Raw genomic sequence first — 23,964 nt, forward strand, 5'->3', positions numbered from 1 at the left:
AATTCAAAGGCTCAGACCTAACCCTTATTCTGCAGTAAAGTTTGCATTACTGTATAAAAAGATATCATAATGGAATTTAGTAATTTGAGAACTTCATGATAAGAATATACTCCATGGCACCAAGAAAACGACTACTTGCAAGTTGCATAACCAAGAAAGAACTCAAAATTAGGACACAGGAGCTTTTTTTATTGTTGTTCTCATATCAGGTATAGAAGATACAAGAGAGTGTAGGTAACCTTACTGCCCATTGACACCTGTGCACATGGAATGTTATTTTCAACACCACAGTTCCCAACTTAGGGCACATTTTGAATGTGTGTTATTGAATATTTTACCTGCGATGCATTATTAAGGCCATTCATGTGCATAACACATTTACTTAATGCACTGCAACACACACATGGCTCACATCTGTGTGCTGTAGTGAGTTACCCTGCACGTGTGTTGCAGTGGGTGTGTTAGTGCATTGGTGTGCTATTGAAAATGCATTACATCACAATGCATCACTCTGTAGTACATGTGTTGGTATGCATTTGCATACGCAAGATAAAACATGTGGTTTACAGTGTGCTACCGCAATGCACCAGCATGTAATTGTTGTCCTCCAGCAGTGGAGTGTACATTATGAACCCCACATTAGCATTTATGAGATCATAAATATTTAATTGAACACTAGTGGTTGTATTTCAGATGTGGTTTACACACTCTGATTATGAAAGCCACAGACACCGAGGAAATGTGTAAGGCTCAATGCAATCTGGGCTTAAAAAAAACTTCTGTTTTCTTGGGAGTAAAAAATGCTCATATAGAGCATTTTTTTTTACAAAGTTTAGACAAGTTTAGGAGAGTTTTACGTTTTTTTTCTGCCTCCAAGCTCCAATCAGAAACGCGAACCAGAAGGTTTTTTTTTTCTGCCTGTAAACGTTAAACTCAAAATATGCCTCTTAACATCCTAATGTGCATGGACAGATAGGATAACATTGGGCTGGTTCTACAGGCAGAACACAAAACTCCTGTAGAAGCAACGTTTTTTAAGCCGGTGTGCATGGAGCCTGAAAATGTCCTGTGAAGCAGCATTACTAGTACAGCACTGCTCATTCAGATGTACTGTAATTGTGTAGTCAAGCAGTAAAGCCAATTGAAAGTTTGTCAAAATAACAAACTTTCACTATATTCTAAAATAGGTAAATGCTCTGGATTATTTTCAAATCAGACCAGCATTATTTGATTATATTCGTATTGGAGAGAGGTGGAAAAAGAGGGGGGAGATACAAGCCTTGGGTGTAATGGAGATGATAACCTTTACGTTGGAATTCAGGTATATCTAAAGCCAATTTTTTGGGATAGGGTGGAACAGTTGAAACCCCTATTAAGTTTTCTTTTTGCCATCTGTGTCTCTTTTGGGAGAAAAACCTACACTTCCTGTCCCATAGACGCAAAAAATAAGGGAAATACAGTCTTAGCTCCCGCCAGAGGTGGTTCTGGCCAGCTCAGTAGATTGCTTTAAGAAAGGCCTGGATACTTTCCTAAATTGTACATAATATAACTGGGTACTAACATTTATAGGTAAAGTTGATCCAGGGAAAATCCGATTGCCTCTTGGGGATCAGGAAGGAATTTTTTCCCCCGCTGTAGCAAATTGGAGCATGCTCTGCTGGGGTTTTTTGCCTTCCTCTGGATCAACTGTGGGTATAGAATTGGGTATATTGGATTGTACGATATTTTTTTTGTTTTGTTTTGTTTTTTTATGGTTGAACTGGATGGACTTGTGTCTTTTTTCAACCTGACTAACTATGTAACTATGTAGCTGTCACCAAAACATGTGTCCCCATTGGAAGATTTCTCCTCTATTTCTGTGGCAACTCAAATTTTTGAACTTTCTGTCCCAGTGAGAATGGTCATTCGGACACATACAAAGGATGAATCTCCCCAGCAGGGAAAACCCGGTTCTAACCCTTCTCAACTTAAAGAAAAATGCTTTGGCTTTACATACACTTTAAGTAGATAAGATATTTTGGCGATTTCTCTTGGAAAATGCGGACCTGCCAATATCAAGCCATAGGCCCTCATGTATGGTCTCGTCGTATAACTTTTGGCAGGGACACAAAAATGTGAAATAGTATTACAAGGGGTAGCATGGTGATGTTATTTGCAGCATCTGATTTAGCAAAAGTTGAATTGGCCATTTAGAAAAATAAAAATAAAATGTCATTTTTTACATGTGGCCTGTTTATATCTCAATCAATGCATAAGATAATCAGTATATAATGTATATTAAAGCCATGACTGATTTGGAGTAAATTAAATACACTGGTCACTCTTTTTTAGAAGGCCTACTAACCAAGGGGCAGTCATGATATACATTATTAAATGTATATAAGGAAACAGGTTTTTTATTATTCTGTGCATTAAGATAAAAAGCCTTCTGTGTGCAGCAGCCCCCCTAATACTTACCTGAGGTCCCTCTCTGTCCAGCGATGTCCAGGAGTGTCTTAGCCATCCAAGATTCTCCTTCTGATTGGCTGAGACACAGCAGTGGTGCCATTGGCTCCCGCTGCTGTCAAAGTCAGCTAGCCATTTAGGGGGGGCAGGTTCGGGCTCCTAGTCTGAATGGACCCACGAAGCTGTGACTCAGCTCTGGTGCCCCCATAGCAAGCTGCTTACTGTGGGGGCAATCAACAGGAGGGAGGGGCCAGGAGCACAGAAGAGGGACCCGAGAAGAGGAGGATCTGGGCTGCTCTGTGCAAATCCACTGCAACGGAGCAGGTAAGTATAACATGTTTGTTTTTTTATAATAATAAAAAAAAAGACTTTACAATCACTTTTAAGATTACCTTAGCACATCCTGTAATGGCTAATAATGTGAAGTGGTTATTGCTATTACACACTTTTATTATTACTAAAATGTCAAACACTTCAACTTATTATTTTTGTGTAGTCATGAATATTTTTACTAACTTATGTACTGTATTCTTTAACTTTAAAGATTCTATATTTGTAATGAATGCAGTTCATTTTAAAAGTTTTCTGATTTAAGTTAAAATCTATTATGTAAACGATTTCTGTCTGCTATTGTGCAAGCTGCTACATGATAAGGAGTGCCTCTTGGTTTCTGCACTGTATTGCTCTTTCTTCATATATATTTTCCTTGTAGTTCTGTTTTAGCCAAGTTTTTATATGACTAATTTTCTCCAGAAATCTGTTTAGCAGCAAGAAATGATTTATACCAAAAGCTGTGTTTTTATTCTTTAGCAGTGTCCTTGATTTTATTAATACTTTGTTTTTATTTTAAAAAGGTTTCAGAAAGTATTGCATGACTTTGGCATAATGACAGCAGAGGATTCTATTGCTATGATGAGTAACGATTCTTCTAACATGTCAACCTCAAAGATCACAGAGGGAGTTGTCGGTGCACCAAATGAGGCTGCTCTCATTTCACTTATGGAACGTACAGGGTACGTGATGGTTCAGGAAAATGGACAAAGAAAATATGGAGGTCCACCACCAGGGTGGGAAGGGCTTCATCCCCCACGTGGCTGTGAAGTTTTCGTTGGCAAAATACCCCGTGACGTCTATGAGGATGAGCTTGTTCCAGTCTTTGAAAGTGTAGGTCGTATCTATGAAATGCGCCTAATGATGGACTTTGATGGAAAGAATCGGGGATATGCTTTTGTCATGTACACACAGAAACATGAAGCCAAGAGGGCAGTCCGAGAACTTAATAATTATGAAATCAGGCCTGGAAGGCTCTTAGGTGTTTGTTGCAGTGTAGATAACTGTCGACTTTTTATTGGGGGGATTCCAAAGATGAAGAAAAGAGAAGAAATTCTAGAAGAAATCTCTAAAGTAACTGAAGGAGTTTTAGATGTTATTGTCTATGCTAGTGCTGCTGATAAGATGAAAAATAGAGGCTTTGCCTTTGTAGAATATGAAAGCCATCGAGCAGCTGCCATGGCCAGAAGGAAATTGATGCCTGGAAGAATCCAGCTATGGGGTCATCAGATTGCTGTTGACTGGGCAGAACCAGAAATTGATGTTGATGAAGATGTGATGGAAACTGTCAAAATCCTTTATGTGCGGAACCTTATGATTGAAACACCTGAGGATACAATTAAAAAGGTGTTTGGCCAGTACAATCCTGGATGTGTGGAACGGGTTAAGAAAATACGGGATTATGCCTTTGTGCATTTTACCAGTCGAGATGATGCAGTGGAGGCCATGAGGAACCTTAATGGGACTGAACTAGAAGGCTCTTGCATAGAAGTCACATTGGCTAAACCAGTAGATAAGGAACAGTACACACGATACCAGAAAGCTGCTAAAGGAACACCCACCACGGCTACAGTCACAGAAGTTGCTCAGCCCAATTATGTTTACTCATGTGATCCATACACATTAGCATATTATGGATACCCATACAATGCCTTGATTGGTCCAAACAGAGATTACTTTGTGAAAGGTTGGTAAATGTAACAAAAGTGTTTCACCTTTATCTAACTTTTAAGTTATTATTTGAGAAATTAGGTAACTTCCTTTTGATCCTTTCTTTTTTTTTTTTTTTAAACTCATGATAAAAGGCTATACGTAGCAGAAACTGAATTTTTAGTACTGGATGAATTTCAACAACTTCATGCACTTTGTCGCTAAGACAACTAAGTCAGGAGAACTCTATGCTTGAGTGCCAAGCTCTGGCAACTCTCCATAGCCAGTGATTTCTCCATAGCCTTGCTTGTCTTTTGTCAGTTGGATGATTCTCCTATTTCAGCCACTGGGAGATATAGCAATCTGGTAATGCACCAGATAATGTATTCAAACAGTGCTGAAAATCAAAACTGGTTTTCCTGTTATTTTACAGTTGCACCGGGTTTCATTTAGAAGAATTATTTGTAAGTGGGGAAAACAAATGAGATTCAAGCTGTCATTTTTTGTAATGTGCACATTGTAAATTATTGTTCTTTTTAAATAAGCTCTCTACTGTTTAAATACACATACTGATGTGTAGGAGGAGTGTAGGGAGGTAGTACTTGGTCTGTATTTGCTTCTTCTTGTGCAATTTAATGGCACATTCAATTGCCATTGAGAACCTAAGATCTTTACATCAAACTCCTCCACAATCTAACTTCCTTATGGCAGCCATATAATGAGGAAGGTGGGGATTAGTTAGTACAGGAGATGGGACTCAAAAGGAAACCTGTGCAAAGAAATTTCTGAAGACCTTCTGTCTTCAGAACTTCTAAATCACCGACCTGTAGCAAATATGCAGCCAACAAACTCAGAGTAAGGTCAGAACTTCTGATTGCCATATTAGTTGCATTTCAGTGACTGCAATTGGATCAGCATGAAAGCCAATAGAGTTGAATTTTCAGACAAATAAGCCAGCAATGGCAGATATCCTATTTTTCAAAGTAAAGAATTCCTTTAAAAAATCACTTTCAAAAACTGAAATTTCCCAGACCACTCGTGCCTTTAAAATAGACTCATAAACAGTTCGGCAGCTGAGTTTGACTTGTAACTTCAATTGCTCATCACTTGTAATGATGAACAAGAATTTTAAAAATGTTCCACACCTCTGCTTTGTGCAGCTTGAGCCATGTACTGGCTGTTTCTCCAGAACATGGCTAAGCATCATGGGCAATATACTTCTTTGCTGTATCTTTGTGCTGGATGTTGATATTACTAGAGAATGTTATCCTTTAACTATTCTTTCCCTCTTTCCTTCTGCAAATTTGTAAGGATCATCTCAAATCTAAGAGAAGAACATAAATCTCCAGAATGTTTGTACAGCCTTGAATATTCTTTAGCAAGCACATTGATTTACATTATAACATGATACTCACATTTAATTACCATAAGTCATTTCATCATCATTGTAGTTTACAGCAAGGGCTTAAGTTACCTATGAAGTGCTCTATGATGTCAATAAAAGGTGGACATAGCTAGATGCAACCTGTTACTCTTGGTAAACAAGCTGGATATATGATGTAAATGAGTAAAACATGTGTTGTTTAGAGGACCTGCACATTCTGTGGTCCAACATTCATTATACATGGGACAATTCTCATTTGTACTAAACTATGTGACCTAATCTGCTTACAAATTACCTTTGTATAGGACCAAACTAGATCTACACAATGAATCATTATTTACTCTACTAAAAGGGCATTATAGATTTCTGATTGTATCTGTACCTATTGCCTGTTTATATTGGCCTGCAGCTTCTGATGCCACTTGTCTTAAAGAGTATGAAAGGCCCTGTTTTATTTTTTTCTGTCTGTGCCCCATTGGTGAGAATTTTCCTTACTTTCTGTACAGGAAATGTAACAGGAAATTAAAGGAAATCTCTATAAACTGAGGGGAATTCCCCTTTTACACAGTTGTCATTGGAATAGATGTTCCCACTGGAAGATTACCCTCACATACTGTTCTGCAGATAACTTTAAAATTTTGGATTTCTATCACTTTCTGCCTCAGTGATAATAGTTACCAGGACAAAGTGAGAATCTGTAAAGTTTCCATTGCTCTTTGTGTCCTCACTAGGTAATAGTGAGGACACAAAGAGCAATGGAAACTTTACAGAGGTTATAAGGCAGGCCATAGGTGGTGCGATTCCCCCATCGACACAACTCGCGATACCCCCATCAACACAGTCAGTGTTAATAGGGGAATCCCTCCACCATCAGCTATTGTATTTTCCCGGCAGGGGGATGTGGGGAGCCACGAGAACACAGTGGTTATTGCTAGTTGCTATAGCTGCAGGAAATAATCACATCCTAAAAATACAACATTGTGGATCGACTTGGGTACAATCAGCCTGCCCATACATGGTTCAAATCTCGGCCTGTTCAGCAGGGACCATCGAACCATCCATGGATGGCTTAACCCTTCGCTCTCTAAAACTTAAAGTTTTAGCTATATATTCACTTTTCCCACCACTGGATACTCCTGATGCCTGCACATCAGGCCTATTGTGCTAGATTAAAAATGCAAGTATGAACACAGATTATCTGGTGGATAGCCAGAGCCACCGTCCATCATAGTGATGGACTCATAGTGAAGAACGAGAGCGGGTGGGCCAAACCCAAAAAACATAGAATTTAGCTCTTAGTTCTTTATTAGAGCAACAAATAGGAAGTCACAATGGGGCCCTATGCATAAAAAACAATTAATTAGAAGACTGAAGCCAGGTACAACCCAGTGGGTTGCACGAAAAAAACCTGACAGCTCCGGCCTGACACCCATGCAAGGTTAGTCCAGTGATCTCCCACGCTGAGCTTGTTGTATTCTGACAGGGGGACAGTCCTCCTGCCAGAACACTCCGATTAGCGCATTCTGCCATTGGCTAAAGTTAGCTTAAATGGAGCAGATTTGTCACACAATGGTCCCTTTTTTTGTCCCTGTTTTTTGAAACTGAGATCCACAAGCACTTGTGACTTTTTGTGGCATACATTCATAAGGTAAAGCATGCTCAGTGAGAAGGTTGTACAGTGGAGAGAAGGATAGAGAGATAAGGATATCTGAAACTGAGAATACTGAAGCAGAAAGAATAGACTTAAAATTTAGCAGTAGCTAATAACAATCAGTCAGAAGTCATGTTTCAGAAAAGGAATCTAGTTTGCTTTGCATTTACTTTGGTCTTTGTAAAAAGGCTTCTCTGGTCTTATTGCTTGAAAGTTAAACCTCATACAAATTCATTGTCGTACCCAATGCTGAAACCAACAATGAACCTATGTAACCATTGCTTTGCCTTTTGATGGATTTTACAAAGCTTCAAACCAACAAATTACATTGTAGCGCATTGGAGAAATGTTCTACATGCTGCATTTTTGATGTATTGACTCTTATTCGGGCATTTAAGTTAGCTTAAATGGAACATCCAAATTCATGCACACAAAAAGACAATAGCCTTAGTGAAACACTTCTATGAGACAATGAGCTTATTTCAGCAAAGTGTTAAAAGGAATTATCATTGTTGCCCAACGGCAGCCATTTTGTTTCTCATTTAGTGCAATTTAAGGAAAGAATGAGTTATCTGATGGTCCTGTATGTTGCATTTTGATAAATTAATTTGAGTCATCATAAATCCAGCTTGTTCACAGCTTGTTGTGGAAGGCTTTGCCTCCCTACTTTAGTAAACTATACCAGTGGCCACAAAGCTATCAAGGCAGACTGTGTATTTATTATTAATTTCTTTGGAAATTAGAACAGACTCTCTTTATATAAGCAGTGAATTTGTATCAGGAGTGCATTTTACATTTTGCTTTGCTCTTAAGGTGGCTTAAAAGCTGCATAGAGTGCATAGTACAAAATGTCATGGTCTCCTCATCATGTGTGACGACAAAAGATAAAAAAACTCACCCAAGGTCACTCTAATTATTCCATTCTGCTATTGGTCACAGTGCACTTCGTTTATCTCATACCAGCATATGTTTGTCACCTGACTACCTGGCAGCTTTACTGCTGACATTTCAGTAGAAATGCCCTGATTTGTTGTACATAGCATGTACCTTTACATCACGCTTCTGTACTAGTCATAAATCACAATCGCTAAAATACAAGATTTTCTTCAACTTGAGCGCACATTTTAACTTACACAAGAATAAGTGGACTCATTGCCACTTGATGACAGAATGTAATAAATCTGAAATGGTAGTTCTGTGTGGAAGAAATGCCTTGTATTCAGTTATAAATGATATCATATACAAGATAGCCAGTTTGTATGCTGATGCTTATTTTCCGATTATTTTATCGATTATTCCCTAAGTGTCAGCAGGGTAATGGCATACCTTCCACCATAATATTTGAAATGAGGACAGTTTTAAAGTTAACCCGATTTACACCTGAACAATTCAAATGGAGTTCACAATGAAAAAAAAAATGAATAAGCAGAGGTTAAACGAAAACGGTGGGTCAAAGCTATCAGTAGATCAACAGATGTAGAATTGTAAAAATCCAAACCTGGTTCTACCTCCTTCTTAAAGCTTCTTTTTGTCAAAGAGGCCACCTATCCCATTGAAGGAGCACTAGGGAAACTCAGAAAGTGTGAGGGTTGGGGCAGGCATACTTTTAGGGCTCATGCACACTGCAGCTTAAAAAAAAATCTGCTTTTACAGGTATTTGAGCTTTTATTTCTCAAAAGCTTGAAGAAGCGTGTGCTTTTTTGTGCTCTTTTGCAAGTTTTTATTGAGCTTCTTTGGGCTTTTTTGAGCATAAGTGTTTTTTTTTCACAAACCCTCCCCTCAGCTCATTTTTCCTTTTTTGTGTGCGTTTTCAAGCTTTTTTGAGCTTTTTGGGTTTTTTTCACTTAGGAATCTTTCTGCTTGAAAGCTCAACAATGTGACTTTGGTTGGGGGGGGGGGGGTTCTGCCTGTAAGAGCATATGTTTGTAAACTCCTGAAAAAGCCATAGGGGGTTATTTACTAAAGGCAAATCCACTTTGCACTACAAGTGCACTTGGAAGTGCAGTCGCTGTAGATCTGAGGGGGATATGCAAGGAAAAAAAAAAAAAAAACAGCATTTTTGCTTGTACGTGATTGAATAATAAAATCAGCAGAGCTTCCCCTCATTTCAGATCTTCAACTCAGATCTAAAGCGACTGCATTTCCAAGTGCACTTGTAGTGCCAAGTGGATTTGCCTTTAGTAAATCAACCCCATAGTGTGCATGGATACATTGGCTAACATGAAGGGGTGTTTCCAGGCAGAAAAAAAATAAGAGCTCAAAAGCCTGTAGGAGCCACTTCTTTGAGCTTCTTTTATGAAGTGTGCATGAGCCCTTACAAGGTGCATATACAGTAACTTCATCTACCTGATAGCTGACACGTGATTTTCACCAAATATAACCTCTATGTTATGATCAGTTTGACCCAAATCACTTCAAGAACTGTCCTTGATTTACAACAGTCATGTCCAAGCAAGTCCACAATTAATAACAAACCACATGTGGCCCTTCAGGGGTCTAATCATTAGAAGAATACCATAAAAATGCAAATAAATGGCTAGCTTGAATAATGATAATATTTTAAGCAAAGTTTTTCAACCTACCAAACAGTTTGAACAAGATGGCATGGAGAAATAATTAAACATTAGAACATTACATAATGACATTATATCAAAGATTTTTCAGTGTGAGGTAGTTAATTGTAGACTGCACTCACCTCTCTTCACTCAGCTGATCCATTCATAGTAGATTTACCCATAACATGTGCCTCCAGATAAAGTCTATAACTTGTATTTTAGCTGACGTTTCCCTTGAAACTTTACACTGAAACAACATTTCTCATATTTTGTGCTTCCATTTTGGAAATGATGTGCCAGAAAGCTTTGTTATTGACCTGTAATATTTATTTTAGTCAATCCATTATTAAAACATATGGCCAGCGGCTAGGTGGCCTAAAGGTGAGCAACAAGAGGAGAAGAAAATTATTTTTACTTATGTTTAACTCAGGTCAGAGATGTGTTTGAATCTCAGCGCTGATTGGTATGTCATGTGCCAAAATGGAAGTTCAAATGAATTTCCCACTATGTACTTTATAAAGGCTTTAGTGGTGATCTTCTGTGATTTCTGATTGTATTGTGTTGATATTACAAGCAGGCAGCATAAGAGGCAGAGGGCGAGGCGCAGCAGGCAACAGAGCCCCTGGTCCCAGGGGCACGTACCTGGGGGGATATTCGGCCGGCCGCGGCATTTATAGCAGATATCATGAAGGGAAGGGTAAACTGCAAGAAAAAGGCTTTGAACTTGTACCCAACCTGGAATTACCAGCGGTCAATCCAGTTGCTCTTAAGCCCGGTACAGGTTAGTCTGAAATTCTAAACTCAACCCTAACTGGTGACTACATTTTATCAGAGGCAATATACTGGTGGGAGGTTTATAAAAGCTGAGTAATAGCTCCTTAATAATGCTTACTCCATGTTAATAAATGGCCCTCCAGTGCATTGTTGAACGTTTTATCGTAATGCACCTTTCACAAAACTTTATTCATTGTTCTAGAAAATGTTTTGTAGATCAGAAGTTGCCCCTTATAAATAAATAAAAAATATATACTTGTGGCTGATGAGTTTGTGGGAGATATCGTGTAAGTTAAAGAGTACACATGCGTAGACCTACTAGATACAGGGCTACTAAACACTTGAGATGTACACACTGGGCTCACCATGTCTATCCCCTGATACATGCAGTTAGCAATTTTTCACAGGTTGAAAGATTGTGAAATATGAAATCTTTTTTTTGTTTGTCTCTTAGCCTCCAATTATATTGAAACACTTTAGATTTTAGCCAACAGTATATCAGGAAGGATGGGCAACAGAGACCATTTTTATTTAGGACACATTATTTATGAGGCCCACTGTATTCCTCACCATTTAGGAAAAAGGCAATTTTGTTGAAGTTATATTTTAAGGTTAGAAGAGTTGTATGTGAAAAGCTGTAAATGCTACTAGTGAAGTCCCCATTCCATACCTTTCAACACACATACAGCCAAATTGCTACTTCAATCAGCCCAGATTGTGTTATTGACATTCTGCATATATCGTCATCTTTGTAACCGAGATTCATCAATCATGCTGTGTTATTTGATTATTACTTCCCAAATCACCTGTTCATGCCTTTTCATCTGCTACAACTAACACAATATAACAATAAGTTATCTCAGCATAGGGAAATGTGAGATGTACTTTGTTTTTATGGTGACGGTGGTCTGTACACAATAGAGGCTGTCACTTTGTGGGCCAATTTCTTATTTGGTCAATTGATAACTTGTGTAGGTAAAAGTGCAGTTTTTATTATACTCAGTTAAGAAGTCTTGCATTTTGTTTAAACAAAAGGCTGTTGTTGCTGACCAATTTTTGTGTATTTCAGTTGCCATTCCCACAATGGGTAGTAGTCCATACTCCATGTTCCAGGCCTCAGCTGCCAAGCTGATAGAAGATGGGAAAATCCATGGCATGGAACACATGATTAATCCTATGACTGTGCAGGCTGATGCAGTGAGTGCTGCCACTGCAGCAGCTGTTATTCCTTCAGTGTCAACACCTCCACCATTTCAGGTAAGTGTTATTATTGTTAAAGTGTATAACGCCAATATGTTGCTGCATGTATTGCTGTAATGGCAAAAAGAGTATCTCCTTCTTTCAGTTAAACTATACCAAGTGATCCCCAGCAGCAAGGTGGATCCCAAGGCATTTCCTTTCTTAGGGTAACAATGCTTACTCAGTTCCGCTGAGGCGCTGTCTCCCTTTTCTTGTACTCCCGAGTTAGAGTACAAGCAGTGATGTATGCAACCCACAGTGTGCTGACACATTCCTACAGTGAAACTGTTGACAGTCAGCTGCTGCTGAAGAATGCACATGTCCACATGACATTCATATAAAAAGTATACAGGGTGGGCATAGGGCAGGGTAAGTAAAAACGAACAAAGAAATAGGAAAACTGTATTTTTTTAAACAATTAATAAGATCCAGTTTTATTTACAGTGAAATTATTATGTATTCTTTTTTGAGAATTCAGTTCTACTTTGAGACTATCAAATAAGCCATATATTTTAAAGCGGCCCTTCACCCTTTCAGCACTCTTCCTCCTCTTCACCGCTCCTCCCCTCCTATCCTTAAATAGCACTTTTTTTTTTAATGTTTTTGGGCCTCCACCCCCCAGGCCTAGGCAAATGACATGCACTACACCCTTTCCATCCTGGGATATGCACATTACATATCCCAGGAGGCATTGTCTCTCCATTCAGTAAAGGAGAAAGGCGGCAGGTCAAGTGGTGCATCATCGGTCAGCTGGCTGGCCAAACCCGGAAAGACCAGCGCCTACCGATGACATCACACCTGAACAGGGAGATGTGGGACCAAGCAGAGGCGAAACAGAAGAGGATCTCATCGGGACAGCACTGGATCCACTGGGTGGGTAAGTATCTGATTTGTGCAGAAGACACAGGGTGCGGGGTGAGGATCCACTTAAAAGCGGAATTCCACCCAAAAATGGTACTTCCACTGTCTGGATTCCTCTCCCCCTCCGGTGTCACATTTGGCACCTTTTAGGGGGGAGGAGGGAGCAGATACCTGTCTAATACAGCTATTTGCTCCCACTTCCGTCAAAAGATTGCCGCAGTATCCGCAGCGATCTACGCCATGTCTGACCCCTTCTTCGTCCCCCCCCCCCCCCCCGCTATCTTCTGGGAGACACATAGGTCCCAGAAGATAGCAGGGACCACTCAGAACCTGCAGTGTGACTCGCACATGTGCAGTAGAGAACCAGACTGTGAAGCTGCAAGGCTTCACTTCCTGATTCCCTTACTGAAGAAGCCGGCGCCTCCACCCGGGAGCCAAGGGACGGGTCGGCTTCAGATGAGGACATCGCTGGCTCTCTGGACAGGTAAGTGTCCATATTTTAAAAGTCAGCAGCTGCAGTATTTGTAGCTGCTGACTTTAATTTTTTTTTTCAGGCGTAACTCCACTTTAAGTACCCTTTCACATACAGCTCCTTTGATGTTAGTAGACATCTATTGTGAGGCTAAAAATTACAAATTCATCAAAAACTAAAATTTTATTGTAAGTGGTTGCTGGTGGTCTGAGCTATGTGTTTCTCCCAAGCTTAGGGTTAGTGTACATGGGCATCAGATTCAAAAGCTAGCCAACCACAGAATGTTGTCATGGAAAAATGGATGCATGGCAAAAGCAACAGTAAATGCAAGTGTACATTGCTCCTCACAAACGATTTCAAAATCATACCCAAATCCATGCTGGAAGCAAAGTGAAATTTCTGCCCTGGCTGTGTCCAGGTTGTATCATTGTGAAGGCAAGCTGGGAATTCTAGTTACTGCCTTGCTTCATAAAGTAACTGAATGGAGATGAAATCTGAGAAACAAAGGTGAACAGAGCTGGGGACTAAGGAGCAGATTGTCAGAAAGATATTAGAAGCTGATAGGTGGTTTCACTGACTTGCTAGGCATCAAGTCAATAATTCCAAGCCAAGTCCCCCACAGCTATTACCCTTTTGTATAACTTGCCCCTCTCTCCTAGATTGTAAGCTCTAACGAGCAGGGCCCTCTGATTCCTCCTGTATTGAATTGTATTGTACTTGTACTGTCCTCCCTAATGTTGTAAAGCGCTGCGTAAACTGTTGGCGCTAATATAAATCCTGTATAATAAATAATAATAATAATTAGATTAATTGGCTATTTTGTCCTAAAGAGGGTTGCCAGATTGTAAATGATTGATTAATCTACTTAGGGGCCAGCATGAAGTCCCATTGCACATATGGGCTCTTTAGCTTGGGAAGGGGGAACACAAGAAGAACAGAAAAAAACCTGCATGGTAGGTCCATGTAGCAGAACCTGTTTTTTTTGGATGTAACCAACAGCCCTGCTGACTGAGAGTCAGTAGATACTATGACCAGTGGTACTTTGTATTGTACAAATTCTCAGCTATCTTACTGACAGTTAACGGTAGATGAATCGAAGCCCCACTTTTTCAACAGTGTATCTCCTTCTTAATGGGACTGTTGGTCAGCAGGGTCATTGATACGACAATTACCCATTCAGCTCCATGCGGATGCAACTATTGATTTTAACAATAAAGTGGTTAGGTTGGCAAACTCTCCTTGTTTTATGTTTTGCGGTTGGGAAGGTGGACTAGGCACTGTAAACATTTGGGCATGCAACACACATTTCATTGCAGGGTTTTAAATGAGTGTGCGTCTGCCACAATTAGAAACTGTTAATTTATTTTACAACTTGGAAAAGTGTTGATGATTGCCTGTTGAAAAAAAATGATGGCAGATATTGCGAACATCTCCGTTAAATTTAGCAGATGTTGTCTCATAGATTAGCAGTGTTGCTTTGCAAAATAGGAGTTATTATTTATATTATTATTATTATTATCATTATATATACAGGATTTATATAGCACCAACAGTTTGCGCAGCCTTTTACAATGTTAGGGGAGACAGTGCAGTTACAATACAATTCAATACTCGAGGAATCAGAGAGCCCTGCTTGTTAGAGCGAGTTGTGGGCTAGTTTCCTATTGGGGCTATTAACTGCATAAAACGTGTATGTTTTGCCTTTGTGTAGGCTGGAAAGCTTACTACCGTAATTATATTTGTACAACATTTTAGTTATCATTAATTTTCACCTTGAGAATAATAGTGGAATTGTTGATAGTTGTAACTCAGTCATTAATCATGTTTCCGTTCTATCTTTCCTAAAAACAGTAGAAATTGAGCCGTTTCTTTTTTATTCCTAATTATCCCATCTGTCTTTCAGGGTCGCCCAATAACTCCAGTCTATACCATGGCTCACAATGTGCAAAGGATTCCTGCTGCAGGGATTTATGGCGCAAGCTACTTGCCCATTGCTGCTCCTACCACAGCCACATTAGCCACACTACAAAAGAATGCAGCCGCTGCAGCAGCTATGTATGGAGGATATGCTGGCTATATACCTCAAGCCTTTCCTACTGCAGCCTTCCAGGTCCCATTGCATGACTTCTACCAGACTTATTAAGACTGCATTCTCTAGAGGAATTGGAAGGGCTACTGAAGGAACTTTAAAATATTTATGAAGAAAGAACCTAAAGATATATTCTTAGAAGAATATTTTATATGTGAATTTTTTTTCAAAAAAAGCAGTTTTTAAGATGGATGCATAGGTTTGTTTATACATTTCTGCATTTTTATGCTTTAACCATGTAGATTTATATTATATGGTTTGGTTGCTTAGGTTTTTAACTATATTTACATAGGCAACATTACTGGTATGAAGGTGTGTTTTTATTTTATTTGTTTTTTTATATATATATATATATTTAGAACATTCTGCACTAGAGATTTATCTATATATATATGTTATGTAGTACAGTTGATATTAATGTAACTAAAATGTATAGGTGTGTAAAAGTACAAGAGCAGCTATAGCATAAAGAGTAAATATTCCATATTTAAAAGAAATATATATATATATAGAGAGAGAGATTTTAGAAAGGTACTTTATTTATATAGCTGTACTGGAAAATCTTTGGGATAACTAGGAATATAAAGTTTATGCCATGACCTTTAAATCATACAGTATATTGTTCACTATATCAACTGAGCAAGGTGAAGACTAATGACCCTCTGTGGAATATTATCAGAATAATTCACAGAGGTTAAGAAGGTTGGTTCTCTGTCAATACCTGGCTGTATTTCATTGAACTTCGACAACTTCAAACAAAAGTATTCTATGCTGTCAGTGGAAGTAGTCTTAGTATTTAGTAGTTTGATATTGTGGGATATCAATTTTCAATGTTCCATTTTTGGGGGCCAAAAACAAAATGGTATACAAACAACTTGATTGTAATGTCCGATTTGATTTATTGACACATGAGTAGAGCATTTCTGGGCTAAAACATAATGCAGTAGTAGGTCTATACCTGTGGTAACCCACAGACCTCAGTAGATACTTCTGGTTGACATATCTTGGTGGGCAGGGCGAATGCCTATTGGCTTAGATGAAATGTTTGGCTGATAAATGTTCCTTCCCCTGAGGTAAGGCACAACACCATTTAAACCTTTACTGTATAAATATCCATGTTTGTATGTGTTAGAGAGTCTTCTGGTGGTTGGATAATTTTGTTAGATCCAAATCATCTCATTTCTATGGCCATCTATAGCTAGATTCTGGTTTAACACAATTCGAATTATGCAGAACCTGTGAACAAACCACTGTGTGTATAATGATGCATACTATATCATTATAATATATTTATGTATTCTAATGATAGAGTATGATATATATATATATTACAGCACACCTCTTTAAGTACAATCATAAAATCTATATATTAGAGCCACCTATTTTTTTTTGTGATTTTATGGGCATTATTGACATTTATCAAATGCATTCCTTGTAGAGGGCCTAGTTAACACTTGCAGTTGGAGGCTAGGTGGCGGTATACACAGGTGGTTGAGCTGAATTTTTACCAACTCTAAGGCCATACAGGGATATACACATTCCTGCTTTTAGGGGTTGACACAGTCAATGAGAGAACGTAATAACGTGTCCCCGCCACTTATCAAATGTCTTCCAAAAAGCAGTTCCCTAGACCTCATAGAGGAACCTTACTGTATACCACATTTTCAAACCTGGCTTGGTAGAATATTAGCTGTATATCAGCCTAGGCTGAAGTACTGGAGATTCACTCATTCCTGCGTGATACGCAGATGAATTTATCCAACAAATGGAGCCAATACAAAGTCATCAACTGTTAATATGATGCTTTATAGGAATTATATTTATTACCTATGTATTTTGTTTTGTAAAAACACTGAAACAAATGAGGGAGATAGCAGAAACTGACTCACAAGTAGACACACTGGGTAGATGTATAAAAGTGTTCTGTGCAAATTTATTAAAAGCAAAGAAAAGCGTCTGTATTGTTAATAGCAGGTGGTCAGATTCCAGGTGTCTCTTCTATCCTGATAAGTTGGAATCTGATTGGGTATTATGAGTAACAGAAGCCGTTTTTAGTGCCATTTTTTTTTTTTTTAATAAACCTTTTAATCACTTAAAATCCTCTTTTGTTAAAATTGAGAAAAATAGTAAAAATGTGACCAGTCAAATATATATATACCCTATATTACCAAAATTATTGGGAAGCCTGCCTCTACACACACTTTAATGGCATCCCAGTCTTAGTCCATAGGGTTCAGTATTCAGCATCTTTTGCAGCTATAACAGCTTCAACTCTTCTGGGAAGGCTGTCCACAAGGTTTAGGAGTGTGTATATGGGAATGGTTTACCATTCTTCCAGAAGCCTATTTGTGAGGTCAGGCACTGATGTTGGACGGGAAGGCCTGGCTCGCAGTCTCCGCTCTAATTCCTCCCAATGGTGTTCTATTGGGTTGAGGTCAGGACTCTGTGCAGGCCAGTCAAGTTCCTCCACCCCAAACTCGCTCATACATGTCTTTATGGACGTGAGTACTGGTGCACAGTCATATTGGAACAGGAAGGGTCTAAACAGTTCTCACAAGGATGGGAACATGAAATCGTCCAAAATTCTTGGTATGTTGACGCCTTAAGAGTTCCCTTCACTGGAACTAAGGGACCAAGCCCAACCCCTGAAAATCAACCCCACACTATAATCCCCCCTCCACCAAATGATTTGGACCAGTACACAAAGCAATGTCCATAAAGACATGAATGAGCGAGTTTGGGGTGGAGGAACTTGACGGGCCTGCACAGGGTCCTGACCTCAACCTTTGGAATGAATTAGAGTAGAGACTGCGAGCCAGGCCTTCTGGTCTACATCAGTGCCTGTCCTCACAAATGGGCTTCTGGAAGAATGGTCAAACATTCCTGTAGGCACAATGCTAACCTTGTGGACAGCCTTCCCAAAAGAGTGGAAGCTGTTATAGCTGCAAAGGGTGGGCCAACGCAATACTGAACCTTACGGACTGAGACTGGGATGTCATTTGGGTGACATCTGACTGGCTACTATGACTTTCAGTGCTTTGTGCATCCTTACTGGGAGGACTTGAATAAGACTTGGGAATAACTTTGTACTTCACTGCTTAAAAATAATTATTATATATAAATTAATTATAGATTCAGTGACATTTTCTGTTAGTACAATACTCAGGGGTTGATCAGATCATTAGCTATCCATCCAGCTCTTCCTGCTATACACCAGTCACATCCTACAAACAGTTGTGATACAGGTTATCCTGGTCCAGGGGTCTCCAAACTTTTCAGTACGGGGTCCACATTGCATATTTACAAATATTCCTGGGCTGAAAAAAATCCCCATGAGAGTCCCCCATGCATTAGAGTTCCTCCTTACATCCGGATCCCAAGCAGAGTCCCCCTTACATCAGAAGTGGATACCACGGGCAGCCTCTGCTGACCTTAATCCTCAGTCAGTGCATATTTCGGATATGCCACTGACATTAACTGCGAGCCACTTAAAATCTCGTAGGGCCAGGGGCCTTAGTTTGGAGACTCCTGTCCTACTCCATAAGAACTTACGTGTTTTAGTGATTTGCTGCTGCTGTGCTGTAAATAGCTATGCTCCAAGAGCTCTGACCTGGAATATTTACTCACTTTTATATGATGCTTCTTTAATGGCATACTATGGGTGTTGGTGGCTTTTACCTTTTTTGTCTGGAAATAGAGTGAGATCAGCCACAGACTGCTGAGCAAGTTGGGTTGTCCCATTCTTTCCATAAAATATAGACTTTGTTTGTGTATATATGTATTCCTTCATAGTTTTATTTCAAATATATGTGTTTGCCAGTTGCAGAGGTAAAACCATTTTATTTCATTTTATTTTATGTTCTAAGATAGGTTTTGTTATGTTAGTATGTCATCTTATTGCAGTGTTTTGTTTTCTTGTGGCCTGTTTAAAGGCTTTTAGAACAATATTAAGATGTTTTTAACATTTTGAGCGAATGCAGCATTTTTTGTTTCTAGGTGTTTCACTTTATAACACATCATGTGCCAATATGCTGTATTTGAAATAAAATACTGATTACTTTAGAAATATCCTTTTTTTTTAGTTTATTTATTTTTCACCACTAGTGGCTTTTTGCTGAATGTTTGTGCTATTAAAGCATATGGCCAAGCAGCATGCCTTTTTATATGTGTGACATGACTCCTAATAAACCCACAATGCAATATTCCCCTTATGGGAAAGCAGCAGACACAGTGCTATGTAGTAGAGTCTGCTGATCGTTTGGTCCCATGAGAGTCTAAGATGGGGCCTCGGGGCCTCCTGTTGTTAAAAAATGAAAGAGCTGGAGTACGAGAAATAGTAGTTTCTACTTTGTAACTATCATAATGTCTTAAAGGGTTAGTTCGACTTTTCAGAAAAAAAAGTGAAAAGGCGAACAAACACCCTACACTCTCCCCACCCCTCCTGGTCCCCACTGTTCTTACCTTCACTGGTGATGAGCTATCAGTGCCCACGCAGGCAGTATAGCAGCCCTGGGATTTGAAATTCCTGCTCCTCTTCTTTCTGTGGGCTTCTGGGTAGGTCAGAGCGATTCTAATTGGTCAGAGCTGGCACGTGACCAATCAATCATAATTGCTCTGGTCTGTCCTGCAAGCCCTACCAAAAGAAGAAGGGCAGAGATGTCAAATCCCTGGAGCACATCAACTGCATGGGCACTGACAGCTTATGGGGCTTTAGGGACAAGGAAAACCGAGGGGGGAGGACGGGTGTAAAGTCTTAGTTCAAGTTCTTTTTCCTTTCTTTTTTTTTTTTTTTTTTTTTGAAAAGGTGAGCTAACCCTTTAATTAATGCCTGACTCTAATTGTGTTCAGTTATTCTACAACAGGGGAATCCCTAAAAATATGAGATTCTGGTTTACTGAGCCGGGATCATAAAACATTTGCATGGTAACAAATCAGCAACTGCTTCCTTCTCCTACTACTCATCACCTGCCTGTGTCTTCACACTGTGGCTATTAGACAGCTGCAGTAATAAACATGCTAGCAGTGCGCTATGTTAGACCGGAACAAATGTCAATATGTATGAGGATTACCAGGTTCACCAAGATCCATGATGAATTTGGGAAAATGAAGCTCTTTTCCCATCAATATCATCCATGCCAGTGACTTTGAACTATATACATGATAGAAGATGTTATGCCTTATAGCTTACGTCATCAATCTCTGGGCTTGCTGCAGTATCTTCTGCTCAGGATGAATGACTAAACATGGAGAAATGTCACATTTTGCACAAGGACTGGCATTTCATGTGTTACTCCTAATCAGAAACACTTGTGGAAGAAATTGGTAAAATGTCTGTTGATAAGACACTAACACCCCATAAGAACTGACTACAACAATTTCACGTCCACAGAAAAAAAAAAAAATAATACAGCTCGCACCTGAAAAATTTAATGTATAAAACTCATGCATTACTCTTCAAGTTATGTGCAAAATGGAATTTTATTTCTAAAAACCATTTCATACAGATTGCTACCTTTTTTATTTTTATACACACAAAGCTGTATAGAGACTTGAAATTTGAGCCTTTTTTTTTTTTTTAAGAAAAAATGCACACAAGGAATGGGGAAATATTATGTGCCTTATTTTCTTCATAATGTGTTGTCTGATAGGAGTCTTCTCTTCCTTCTTGAATTACCATGTTTGTTGTGTTTTCAAAAAGCCCTTCAAGTTCAATGTGAGCTTGTTACCTGTATTTGCTATGTATTTTTAGAGTGTAGAAAAATAAAACATTGAAAACTGCATATTGTTGTCTTTATTCTAAACTCTGGGCTAGTGTGTGACTTTCAACTAAACATTTTGGTGGTTTTCAAGGGAGAGGGGACAGGGCTTCATTGCCATTATTCAAAGCAGAGGGCAGTTGGTGTTGGCATTGGTTTCAATCAGCTGACTGGCAAAAGAAAAAAAAAAAAAAAAGACATCTCTACTAAAAATTTATATTAAAGTGGAACTTTAGTCAGAAAATTAAGTCCTGTTAGATCACTTCATGCTGGCCTCTTTTGCAGGTATAGCTATATAAAGCAATAAAAAAAGGACCCTATGCTGTTTAACCACTTGGCGACCGCACTATAGCCAAATGACGGCTACAGCATGGTCGTCCAGTTCTGGGACACCGCCATATGATGACGTCTTGTGATCGCCCCTGCCGTGCGCCCGCTGCGGGGCGTGGGCAGCGCACGCTGTGATCACAGATTAAGGTAAAAAATTAATCATCGGCTCTTTACCACATGATCAGCTGTGTCCAATCACAGCTGATCACGGAGGTAAACCTAAGCCGGTTATCGGCACTCCTTTCCTCACACTGCCAGCGTGAGGAGAGGAGAAGAGAGTTGATAACCGGCTTGTGTAAAAGAGACATGTACACTGATAATTGGCACTAATTATCAGTGTCCTGATTATCAGTGCAGTCCCAACAGTGCCCACCAGTGCTAACAATCTGTGCCCATTAGTGCTGCCAATCAGTGCCTCATCAGTGTGGCCTATCAGTGCAGCCTTATCAGTACCTCCTCATCAGTGCTCATCGGTGCAGCCTCATCAGCGCACATCAGTGAAAGTAAAAAATTTTTAAATTTTAAAAAATTTGCAAAATTGTATAACAAACTATGAAAACGTTTGTTTTTTTTTTTTTCAACATTTTCGGTCTTTATTAGTTTCTTTAGCAAAAAATAAAAAGCCCAGTGGTGATTACATACCACCAAAAGAAAGCTCTATTTGTATGGGAAAAACATCATATGAGTACAGTATTGCATGACCATGCAATTTTCATTCAAAGTGCAACAGCGCTGAAAATTGGCCTGGACAGGAAGGGGGTAAAAGTGCCCAGTAGGCAAGTGGTTAAAATCCAGTAATACACTGTCCCACCCCGTCCTGCATATGCTCAGTTGCTCTCCATTTTTTGGCACTTTTGGGCACTGATGAATTTGTAGAATCTGATTTGCTGACAGCCTTAAAGTGGTATTAAACCCTCTTATCCTTTACAGCCAATAAAGCTGCTTCTGTTTGATCTGCAACTGCCAGGGTACTGCACATGTGGTCAGTTATGACACCAGCCATTTAATGGTTTGACAGTTTTTTTGAGGAAACAAGCAAATGTGACAGTTAGCAATCCCGGCATTATAGGAATGTAACTTATTTAAAACAGTTAAATCGATGGGTTTAGTTCCACTTTATGGTTTACTTCTGCTCAGGGGCTCTAGGATTCAGCAACATTGCAGCCTCCCGCAAGAAGAAATAGGAGCATTTGTGGTGGCAATTTACAGCACACATTCATTTTAGTAGCATAATTATTGTGGAATGTATGTTCCTTGCTAAAGAACAATATATTTATCAAGTTGTTATGGGTAAAGTATTGCTTTAAGATTAAGGAAGCACACAGGAACACAATTCACAGGCGGTGCAGTGCAGAGCATTTTGAGCCCATTTAGTTTGACTGGGCTGAACCCCACTTGACTGCACCAAAAGTGGTGCATTCATTACTTTAAAAAAGGCTCCACAACTGGATCGCATTACGTTTGGGACCTGCAGTTTAGGTGTCGTTAACTTTACATTCACACCTGCAGCAGATTGCAACTGCAGTGCATTTTAAATGCGGTGTGGGAAAATTGCACAGAATGCTGGATTCCTGCAGCGCATTCCAGTGAGAAGGGGCACTAATTATTTTCTTTGTTTAAGCATGGAACCCCAACTCCCACTTCAAAGTATATATAAACCCAAGAATAATAATGTAGCAGTTTACCAGTCCCTAGATGTGGTGGCGACATTCATTTTTTCTGGGCTAAGTACGTTGTATATTTTCTGCTAGAAAGCAGCTGATCCCACCAGAAATGCAGTGTCCTTTTCACTTCCTGTGCATTGAACTGAAAGCTCAAACAATTGTTTTCTTCTGTGAACTACAGAACACCCCCTCCAAGTAAAAGAGATGAGCAAGCTGTAATCCAAATCAGGAGAACAGCCTAGAGCAGGGGTAGACAACCTGAGACCCTCCAGCTGTTGCAGAACTACAAGTCCCATAATGCCTCTGGGAGTAATTGTAACTGCCAGCTGTGCAATGCCTCATGGGAAATGTAGTTCCACAACAGCTGGAAGGCACCAGGTTGCCTACCCCTGTCCTAGAGTGACAGTACTGTTTCTCAATATAGGCAGTAAGGTGAGTGAGCGCTGTCACTCTAGGGGAGCTAGTGTGATACTGGCAGGATCGCCAAGTGAAAATAAAGGAAAAAGAGTGCAAAAAGAAAGCCACCATGTTCTTGGGTTTAGATTTGCTATAATAACACCTACAGACTTGCCACTGTTTTGTTATATTCATATCACATTAGGTTACAGTAAATCTTATCAGGTTGTTTATTAATGTTTTAGATGCCTTGTTTCTTTTTAGTTTGCCTAATATATGGCAGATTTGAAGCCTAACTTCAACTAAAACTTTTTTTTCTGCTTTTAGTTGAATGCGCAACGATTAGAACATCAAAATTTTACTATTTG

General features: G+C 39.3%; 1 protein-coding gene across 11 annotated transcripts in view; it reads left to right on the top strand.

Moving 5' to 3' along the window:
• RBM47 (RNA binding motif protein 47) overlaps positions 1-21,230 on the top strand; it is a 184,522-nt gene extending 163,292 nt beyond the window's left edge. For 9 of the 11 annotated variants that reach the window (XM_073608541.1, XM_073608540.1, XM_073608544.1 and 6 more), the window contains 4 exons: positions 3,300-4,462; positions 10,590-10,796; positions 11,859-12,046; positions 15,265-21,230. In XM_073608541.1, coding sequence (XP_073464642.1) covers positions 3,300-4,462; positions 10,590-10,796; positions 11,859-12,046; positions 15,265-15,504 — 1,798 coding nt within the window. In that variant the 3' untranslated portion in view covers positions 15,505-21,230. The remainder of the gene's footprint in view (positions 1-3,299; positions 4,463-10,589; positions 10,797-11,858; positions 12,047-15,264) is intronic. The other 2 variants (XM_073608539.1, XM_073608548.1) reach the window with 2 other exon arrangements.
• Positions 21,231-23,964: the final 2,734 nt, after the last annotated feature.

This window comes from Aquarana catesbeiana, linkage group LG01 (genome assembly GCF_042186555.1).
Source record: "Aquarana catesbeiana isolate 2022-GZ linkage group LG01, ASM4218655v1, whole genome shotgun sequence".
NCBI lineage: Eukaryota > Metazoa > Chordata > Amphibia > Anura > Ranidae > Aquarana > Aquarana catesbeiana.